Source organism: Phaenicophaeus curvirostris, chromosome 3 (assembly GCF_032191515.1).
Source record: "Phaenicophaeus curvirostris isolate KB17595 chromosome 3, BPBGC_Pcur_1.0, whole genome shotgun sequence".
Classification (NCBI taxonomy): Eukaryota; Metazoa; Chordata; class Aves; order Cuculiformes; family Cuculidae; genus Phaenicophaeus; species Phaenicophaeus curvirostris.
This window is the reverse complement of record NC_091394.1, coordinates 9,840,824-9,850,974: the sequence shown is the minus strand read 5'-3', so window position 1 is coordinate 9,850,974 and position 10,151 is coordinate 9,840,824. Positions and strand designations below refer to the sequence as shown.

General features: G+C 47.5%; 1 protein-coding gene across 1 annotated transcript; it reads right to left on the bottom strand.

Annotated features, from left to right (window-relative positions):
• Nucleotides 1-3,090: 3,090 nt before the first annotated feature.
• IRX2 (iroquois homeobox 2) lies at nt 3,091-8,583 on the bottom strand. The gene is made up of 5 exons (XM_069853038.1): nt 8,259-8,583; nt 6,357-6,762; nt 5,144-5,914; nt 4,383-4,450; nt 3,091-3,674 (listed from the first exon to the last, which is right to left on the bottom strand). Exons 1-4 carry the CDS (start codon nt 8,499-8,501, stop codon nt 4,407-4,409), a joined length of 1,464 nt encoding a protein of 487 aa, XP_069709139.1. The 5' UTR covers nt 8,502-8,583; the 3' UTR covers nt 3,091-3,674; nt 4,383-4,406.
• Nucleotides 8,584-10,151: the final 1,568 nt, after the last annotated feature.

Genomic DNA, 10,151 nt, shown 5'->3' with positions numbered 1-10,151 from the left:
TATTGATCACATCCCTTCCTCAGCGGCGCGGTGAATCTGAACGGCCTTTAAGTGAGATGTAACGTGTGACGGAGGCAGAAACTTCCAGTGGAGAGAAGGTTTGGGGTTTACCCTGAGAGACTGCGCAGCCAGGTAGGGGCTAAATCAGACTGTGCACTTGGTTTCTTCACTTGAAAACCACCCTCCTCCCAAAAAAACTTGGAGACCTGCTCCGCTAGTGGACGTTTGGGAAGGCAGTCCTCTTTTTTTTTTTTTTTCCGTTGTTGGTTTCGCTACTAATTTTTTCCTTAGAATCTCTCTCTGTCACAGGGGCTAAGCACGTCGGTGGCCAAGATGCAAACGGAGCGGGGAGAGAAAATCAGGCGCCCATTGCGCTTTGTATTAACTTTCCACTCATCCCTTCAGCCGCGAGCTGGTGTGGAGCAGCCATTCCCACGTCTGTCTGTCTGTCTGGCCGCTGCTGGCCTGGGCTCCGCGTTCCCTCAGTCCCCATCCATCCCTTCCCCCTGGCTCCAGCCAAACAAAGGTGGGCGACGCTTTCTCTCCGCTCTCAAAGGCAGTTGGTGAGCAGCTTTCCTGAAACAATAACTCTCTTATTGAGAACAAATGTTGACATTTGCAGAAGGAGAGGAAAAAGAAAAAAAAAAAAAAAAAAAAAACAGCCCAGGAAGTGCAAAGTGGAAAGCGACCCTCTTCCTATTTGACGACAGCGCCAATTCCTCCGGGATCCCACCTGAGATTAAAGACTGAATTTCAATAAATCAGCTCTAATGAAACCTCTGGCCCTGAAGAGGGGAGGGTTTGTCTTTCTCGTTCCGAAACGAGCACAGAAACGAAGGGGGCGGGGAGGAGGGGTAGAGAGGGTAAATATAGAAAAAGGTGTGAGATTTTAATCTCAGCAGGCTGATTAGCATCGTTAAGAAATAAACCCTACACAAAGTGATGTATTTTATCATTTGTCCCTCTTTCTTGCTATAATGAAATAATTGCATTGTTTGTGCCAACAATCTAGCAAGGCTACACTTTCCTCCTGCTTTCAATTTTGAATATTAAATCCGAAATGATGTTGAATATGCAGTTCTTGTCCATTAATTTCTTGTTTAAAAAGTAAGTTTATTTGCCAAATCATTTGGGTGTTGCCCATCTGCATCCATGAACTATTCCTGAGTTTCTCAGAGGATGAGAGAAGTCCATTGGGTTTTACATACATAGTGAATACTTAAAAGCGAGTTTTCCAAGTCTTTCTACTTTTCTTTCCAGAAAGAAATCCAGGTCTGAATACTAGCAAGGGTGGGTAAATTATGGAAATCTTTTATAAGTCTTTGGGCGTATAAACATCAAAGGAATGTCGTTAGCCTTTTTTAATCTCTGCCACAGCTTTTGGTTTTTACCAATTGAAATATACATGTTGTGTCCAACAGAGACCTGGAACGTAAAACATGGGTGGTGGGGGTGGATGGAGTAAGAGCAAGAGCAGGGTCAAGGAAGTTCAGGCATCTCCCCCAACATAAAAAATTCCTCCTTGCAATCTTCCTAAAGTCCACAGTAAAGAGAGTCAAAGGTGATTATAGCAAATATTTGCATGTATCACATGCAAATCTGGAAGGGAAAAACTGAATTACTTCTTCGCTGTTTGTCTAATTGTACTACAAACGCACGAAGATACAACTGCATTTTACCTCAGTGAAAAAACAGGATGTTAAAGGAGCAAAGAAGCATCGTTCTACAAACAATGTAAGAAGATGAGTAGGCCTCCAGCTGCAAAGATCTTCAGTGTTTTATACTTAGCTAGATGGATCCCAACATTTTCCAGAACTGCAATATTAATTTCTGCTCTATCAGTTCAAAAGCACATGCATTTTCTCAATCAATAGGATAACTTTATGGGGGCAAAATACGATGGGGAGGGGGATGGATCACAGGAATTGCGTATATGTATTTAAGAAAAACAGCTTACTTTCCCTCTATTTGATATAATCACAATGTATTTCCTGACTCCAGACTACCGTGGCTCTTTATCCAGTTAACATTCCCAAGGCTGATGCCTGAAGTATCTGAGATCACTTTCAAATGCCCTTTCTAACAAGACCTGAGCAAGAGGCCACTAATTTTCACTGAACAAAAAGCCACTGGAGAGAGATCCGTTTGTCAATATCAACTGGTCCAGCAATTTCCCATCTTCAGGCACATCGGTCTATCTGAGCTGGCAGATGTTTAGACAAGATTTTATAAATTGTTCAATATCAGACCATAATGAACCCCAACTGACCATTCCAAAGCAGCTAAAAGCATTCAGGATCTCCCCTGCTGGGATCTAATAATGCTCTCACGCTGGAACATTATTAATCATGGAATAAAATAGATGAGCCTCTTGAAAAATAAGTGTATGATTGATTAAAGGGCAATCTAAGAAGCTATTATTCTTGTTTTATAACCGTAAGTTATATTCACTCAATTTATCTTTTGGGGAAAATAAATGATTATTCGTTTCTTTTCTGGAATTATAATATAGGAGGTTTCCATTATTTTACTAAAAAATAAAATTATTAGTTAGCTGATTTTCTGAGCCCAATCAAAGTGGATGTGACTGTAAAGATATGGTTTACTGATATAAAGAAAAAGAGGGGAAATAATAAAAAATAGGAATTAGACTGTTTTATCTTTTTTTTTTCCTTCACATGATTTAGACAGAAGCGGAAACAAAGAAAATAGAAATAAGCCATAGCTGATTGTTTTTTCCCCCTAGAAATTATGGATTTAAAGAATGTTAACTCAAATAAAGAGCTATTTCACACCCAACATAAATAGTTTATAAGAAACATGCATGTATTCACATCCCTCTGCCTATGAATATGCATGTGCATATACAAATACATATTTGCACACATGTGTGTATTTAAAGCTTAAGTATAACGGAACAGCCCAGAAGGAATTAATTTATGCAAAGCATATCTTTGCAACATAGTTAAATTGCTTACTCATTTTATGGTCTAAACTCCGCTAGTGAAATTACAGCTTTCGTCATTTTCAAAATAAAAGATTACTATTTAGGGGGAAATGAATGAAAAACACCATATTGTTGCAGACTAGTCTGTTTTTATTTACAATTAGAGATATAAATTAGTAAAGAATTCTTGTTAAACAACCAAAGATTGTATAACCATCAACGTTTCAAATAAAAACCAGGCAAAATTTATTTACAAAAAGTTCAGATTCCATTGCAATACAACTTGCATAAATTACTAGAAGCTTTATATCATTACAAAAATAAATATCAAATTTGTTTCCACTTTGTAAGGACTCAAGTTCTCCAATCACGTCTTTATTATCTCTACTGTATACATCTTTTACAAATAAATTTTACAATAAATCCTATCACACCTATTGAATATATACCGTGGCAATGAAGTGATCAATTCAAGATATCCTGAGAAAAACAGATCTGTTTTCAAAAGTCACACATACATTGGGGAAACTATACTATACCAGCGAACTCACATATGTCCAACAAAATTCTGGTTTAATAATTAGAGTCTGAAGATTTAATAGTGCTCTGTGGTCTTCTTTTATACAGTGGCACAAGATGTGATCCGGATTTAGAGATTTGTTATATATATTAGCTCGGGGAAAGATGATGGCTTGCTGACTTTTCTCAAAGCAATTGTGACACCTACCTGTGGACCAAGGAAAAAACCAGATCATCCAAAAATCCTTCAATTGCACACTAACACCATTAAACAACAAAAAAAAAAAAAAAAAGGAAATAAGGCAAAATCTTTACTCTTCTAATGTGTCCCAATAAAAGAATTAGCTGAAAAAAATGTAGACAAGGAGATTCTTTTTGTCATTTAGTTAGTCCTCAATAATGGAAGTATTAAGAGTGCCGTTGCGAGCTAGGCAAGAGGCAGTTCACTGATAGCATATCCTCTTTAAGTTGCATGTCGATCTCTAATAATTGTTCTTTTTCCTTTGAAATACATTGTTACTGTGTAGAAGTCTCACTCAAAACGTACAATTTTAGCACTGCCACGTGAGCACAAGCACTTTATTTTTAAACAACAGTACCTTCAAAATATTTTTTTCTAAAGCTTTCTTTCTTATGACGTATTAATAGTCAACGTCTTTGCCTTACACGAGCAAAGAGTATGAAAGGTGAGGGAACTGTCAAAACTGACTTTAAAATTAAGACAAACCCAAGAAAGAAAACCCATAGTGAGAGGTTTGAAAAAAACAGGGGAAAAAAAAAAAAAAGCGTGTCTTACTTTGTAACCAGACTCTTAAGTAATGAAGCAAGAAATAAACGTTAAGCAAGTCTAGAACTGTGCAGCCTGTCTTAGACCTGATGCCAAACGATCAGTGTAATAGAAAATGTTCTCACTTACTTGCATTGCTGTGTGATTGCACTTCTATAGGTATGGTTGTACTCCTACTGTGCAGACTTCAGTGGGATCTGTCAAAATATAACCGTCAGTTAGTCACAGGACACAGCCAGCTAACTAGATTACACAGTGTATGTAGGTCCCAGCCCTCACCCGAGCAGAATTCATAGCTAGGTCGTTTTAAAGGCTGGTCAGTATTTTACAGTTTCCCTTATCTCGCACTTTTAATTAGACTAAGCTGACAATTACCCTAGTGCAAAACTTTTTCGAAAAAAAAACATGCCCACCCCAGGAACAGCAAAAAAATGTCGTGCCCCATGTAATTTCACGTTCAATGTCAGCAATTACGTGAGCACAAAGCTGCAAAAAGAACTTGAGCGTGCTGGAAACAAAGAGCAAAACCAGTTTGTCTGGAAAAAAAAAAAGAAATAAAAATACAGGCCATGACATCAGCGTTCCCCGGATAGCTTTGTGTGAAGTTTTCCTTTTAGAATTGACTTCCAAAAGCTGCGCCCGCAGCCCGTGTGACTGATCTAAAAGTCGCCTCTTACGTTTCCTCCGGGTTCTTAGGGGCAGGTAGCGGTACGACGGATTTAATCCCCACAACATACCATCTCCCACCTTCCCCCGGCGGTGGCAGCGGCGACAGTGCCCTCGCTGCCTTTTCCGGAGAAGGTTTCAATATTTATAAAGTACATAAAGGACTCGCGTGGGTCGGGGAAGGAGGGCGAGGGAGGAGAAAGCGTCAAAACCAAGACACCTACCTTTCTTCGAGTCATAACTAGAGGGCCTGTAATGTTGTTCTAGCTGGTTAGTGATGGTTTTCAAAGAGTCACTGCTCTGCTTGTGGACAGAGCTGGCGTTTAGGACAGTCTGACCGAGTCCCTCGTTCGAAGTCACCGCCGCCGAGTTGTACCTCAGGATTCCCTGGCTCTGCAGCGCGTTAAAGTTCCCGTAGTTTGTGTAATTGCTATAAAAAGGCGAGGTGTAATAAATATGCCTCCCCAGGAGGGAGGAGGGCGAGTAGGCAGCGCTGTGCGGGGCGGAGGCGGGGGCGGCGGGGGCGAGCGGCGCGGCCGGGCAGCCTTGGCCCAGGCTCTGGCTCTTGAGGTCCGAGGTGGCGATTTCGGCCAGCGACCAGAGCTTGGGCTTGCTGGCCGGCGTCGGGGGCCCGGGGGAGGCGCGGTCGCCCAGCGCCGCCTTGCTGGCGCTGCGGGCGGCGTCGGCGTGCGGGTGGTGGCCGAGCAGCGGAGCCTCCACGGCCGCCAGCGGCGAGGAGGTGGCGGCTTTGGCCGCCGGGTCGCGCTCCCCGCCGCCTCCGCCGCCGCCGTCGTCCTCTTCGATGTCCCCCTCCTCCTCCTCCTCCTCCTCCTCTTCCTCGTCGTCCTCCTCTTCCTCCTCGCCGGCCCCGTACTTGCCCTTGCGCTCCGAGCCCGGCTCGCAGAGGGGGACGCCCGCTCGGCAGGGCGGCTTCTCGCCGTCCGACTCGGCGGAGCAGGAGTGATCCGTCAGCGAGTCGACTTGCAAGCTAATTCCTGCGAGGAGAAGAAAGGCAAAGTCAGCGAAGGGGGAGCGGGGGGGGGGGGGGGCAAAAGAGTGATCGAACAGCGAGCCCCGGCGCCGCAGCAGGCAGGGAGGCGCTAGCCGTGCCGGCCTTCCCCGGGCCGCTCTTTTTCCAGGAGCACCCATCCATCCATCCATCCATCCATCCCTCCCTCCCTCCCTCCCTCCATCCATCCATCCCTCCATCCATCTATCCGTCCATCTATCCGTCCATCCACCCGTCCCCACGGGGTATCCCGGCGGCTCCCGCCCCGCCTGCTCCCCCCACGGTGCCCCCGCACCGCCCCCCCCGCCCGGACACCGGCCCCCGTTGGCCCCCGGAGCCGCCGCACCGGGACGCGGTTTATTTTTGGGGGGTCGCTTTTGTTTCAAAGCCGAGCTCCCCGTCCCCCCCGTACCCCGCCCCGTCCCCACCTTCATCCTCCGCCGAGGTTTCGTTGCTCTCGGGCATCTTCTCGGGACTCTCCTCTTTGCTCCTCGCCCCGTCGCCTTCGTCGTCGTCCTCGTCCTCGCTCTTGTTGCGCGGGGCCCAGGTCATCTTGTTCTCCTTCTTGAGCCGCCGGCGGGCGTTGGCGAACCAGGTGGAGACCTGGGTGAGGGTCATCTTGGTGATGATGGCCAGCATGATCTTCTCGCCCTTGGTGGGGTAGGGGTTCTTGCGGTGCTCCTGCAGCCAGGCCTTGAGGGTGGCCGTGGCGTCGCGGGTGGCGTTTTTCCTGTACGCGGGGTCGTTGAGCTGGTACGGGTAGGCAGCGCTGCCGTACGGGTGGTAGCTGATGGCTCCGCTCATCCCCGTCGCGTGGGCGTCGTAAGGGGAGCCCTGGACACAAGAAAACGATGGGGGTTGGCAGTTTGTTATTGCTGGGAGCCATTAGTGAGTTGTCAAGGCGAGATCGGCGGTTATATTTGTATTTCCCCGGGATGATGTCTTGTATCCATATTCTATGAGGGGCAGAAGTAGCACCCAAAGGCCATTAAGGGGCGATTCCTCCCCCACCCACCCCCTTCCTTCTCCCAGACACAATCACACGCGCTTAAAACCGGCGACGTTTTCATCTTTCTCACTAATTTCATCTCCTCGTAATTGAAAATTTCCCAATATAATTTTTTTTGAGCCTCGCAGACGTTTTAAAGGCCCTACAGGTAGCGTCTTGATATCTACATTTCTCCCAAAGGTTCAAAAGATGTTTCCTTTTTTTTTTTTCCTATAGAAAATACAACAAAGCCACCACTTAGCAATTCACTGCACTAATGCATTGCAAATCCAATTTGCAAATCAGAAGATATGCACCGTTTCGAATTGTTCAAATGCGATGTAATTAGCATTTTAATTCGCTCTTTAACGTGTAAATTGCGCTTATTTAAGTCTGCATAATGCGAGAAAAGTTAAAGATATCGCTGAGGAACTCGCTAACTTTCTTGCACGTCCCTGAATCCCGCAGATCGAGGAGTCACAAGGAGCAACATCACCCTCCATCCCGTCCACAACCTCGCTGCAACTTCCAGCCACTCGCCTACCGCTTCTCAACAGGAAAAAACAAGCAAGTGAGATCCTCGGATCTCTTATACCACCCCGAATAAAGACTGCACGACAATTTATGCACCGTCTTTTCAAACAGAAAGCGAGTCGTTTCCCTGACACTTTCCAAGGAGAGGGAACTATCCCACTGCCATCTCCTCTAAGGACCTCGGTAGCCGATCTGGTCTTAAATTCCGGGCACAGGTCTTTGTGTGGACGGACCAGACACGAGTCTGACTCTGTGTGTGTGTTTATAAAATTATATAGCCGTGTAGTTTATTTATATAGTTTATGGTTTTATTTATATAGTTTACGGACGGAATACACACACACGCAATTGCAAACGCTCCTTTTTAACTAATAAGAAGAAAGTGAAATCCGAAACTGCGGCCACTACAACCATTTTGGGCTTAAGCGAAGCTCCCGGATCGCAAACAGATGCTCCTTTTCATTCCTAAAATCCAGTTAAACCATTAGCACAAAACACACTGAAAGTAAATAAAACCACAAGGGGATAAAGCCCGCAAAGCCTTCAAACACCGGGGGGGGGGGGGGGGGGGAAGGAAGAGAGGAAAAAAAAGAAGAAAAAGAGAAACACTCTCCTATCCTACTACAGCGAAAAGAGGGGGGGGGAAAAAAAAGAGAGAAAGCGGGGAGGGGGGAATGAAAGCATCCAACCCAACTGACTGAGACGATTCTATTTCTTTCGCGCGTGTGAGGAGAGAGGCTGGAGGTGATGAGGATGAGAATGCGGGTGCTAATGAAGAAAGAGAAGGGTTTTTCTCTTCGGTAGTTACCATGTAGGAGGGGAATCCCGCGGCCGGGTCTGTGGAGTACTGGAGCGGGCTGGTGAAGCCTGTGGCCGCCGCCTGGGCGGTGAAAGCTGCCGAGCCCGGGTAAGGGCTGAACGCCGATCCCGACGAAGACCTGGCCAGCTCCTCGCTCCTGGGGGCCGCCAGCGCCGAGGCCCCGTACGCCGGGCAGGAGTACAGAGCCAGCGAGCCGGGGGGCTGGTAGAGGTAACCCTGAGGATAGGACATGGCTCGCACCGGGAGCAGGGAGGGGGCGAGGGTGACCGGCCCTGCTGCTGCCGCTGCTCCTGGCGCTGCTTTCGTGCTCTCCCCTCTCCCTCTCTCCCGCCCTCCCTCCCTCCCTCCCTCTCTCCCTCCCTCTCTCTCTCTCTCTCTTTTCCCGGTTGGCTCTGTGCAGTTATGTAGAGAATCAGAATTGTTATATGCTCCCCCCCATGCGCGCCCAGTCAGAAGGGAAACAAGCAGGAGCCAAAAAAAAAAAAAAAAAAAAAACAGAAAAAAAGAAAGAAAAAAAAAAAGAAGAACACCTCTCCCCCCAAAATAAAAGGGAAAATAAATCGAGCGGTCAGAAATCTAACAGGGAGGGGAAGGGCATCTGGGGAAGACGGAAGAGGAGAGGGTTAATAAAAAGAGAGAGAGAGAGAAAGGGAGAGAAACAGAGGGGAGAGGGGGAGCGAGAGAGAGAGAGAGAGAGAAGCGAGCCCCCGAAATCAGCAAAGTGGCTGCTGCTGCATATGGAGTTCTCCCAGCCAGCCAGCCAGCTCCCCCAGCGCCTGCGAGCCTGTAATTTTTGGGGGAAGTATAGAGTCTGGAGCGAAGAGTTGAGGGAAGGAGCGCTCGAGTTTCCGAGGGACATTGGGAAGCAGAGCTGTCCGTCACCGCGGCTCATCTGCATCCCGCGCCGGGCCCGCCCCCTCCCGCTCCCGCAGCAGCGCAGGCGGCTTTGTAGCTCCAGCCTCTCCGCCCCAGCCCGACCACCGCGCCGCTCATCAGCTCCTCTCCGGACTCGCCGAGCCATAAATACTCTTTCACACACTCTCGATTACACCTCCACACCACCCCCCTCTCCCCTCTTCCCCCCCCTTCGCCCCCCTTCCCGCGGGGAACAACAAAAGCGTGCGCGTTATGAATACGCGCATCCCTTCACTTGTGCGCGCACACGGATGGGCGGTGGGTGCCTCTGGACGCCAGGCTGGACGGAGCCGGGCACTGCTGGAGGGAAGAGCACTTTCTAAAAGTGCTGCCCTATATGGTAGGAAAGAAAAGCGGCTGCTCGGATCAGCTGAGCCAGGATCGCGCTGTTCCTGGCAAGCGACAGCTTTATAGTTTTATAAGTTGCCACAGTCAGGATCTAGTCGTGGAGCGCGTTTACACATGAAGGGGGAAAAAAAAAACAACAAAAGCCACCCCCACCCAACAAAAAAAAAAACACCCAGAAAAAAAAACCAGCAAAAAAAAAACACCCCCCCCCAAAACCAACCCTCACCCTCTCTCATCTTTCTTTCATTTCTGTTCTTGCGTGGTGAAGAGGAGGCCTGGCTGACTCCTTCCAGGGGGCTAGCTGCCTTCCCTCCCCTCCTCTCCCTCTTTTGCAGTTCGGCTAAATCTCCGGGAATACGATCACGATGTAATTAATTTCCCAAATAACGTAATCTCTTCCTCTGCCCCCTCCTTCACCCCTGGCCGCGATCAGCTCCTAGGGGAGGGCAAGGAGAAGGCGCACATCTTTTCTTCTCAATGCAAACATAAATAAATTTATATATGAGGGCATGCATTTTTTTTATTATTATTATTTTTGTATTAGTCTTAGAGGGACCTCTCAGAACAGGGCGAGCTGCCCGTGCTCCAGCTCCGGCCTTCGCCTCCCGGGACCGGTGT

Coding starts and splice junctions, on each gene's coding strand:
- IRX2 (XM_069853038.1), bottom strand. CDS start 8,501: ATGTCCTATCCTCAGGGTTACCTCTACCAGCCCCCCGGCTCGCTGGCT. Junction 5,915..6,356: donor AACCTCGGCGGAGGATGAAG/GTGGGGACGGGG, acceptor TTCTCCTCGCAG/GAATTAGCTTGCAAGTCGAC. Junction 4,451..5,143: donor TAGTTATGACTCGAAGAAAG/GTAGGTGTCTTG, acceptor ATATTTTGACAG/ATCCCACTGAAGTCTGCACA.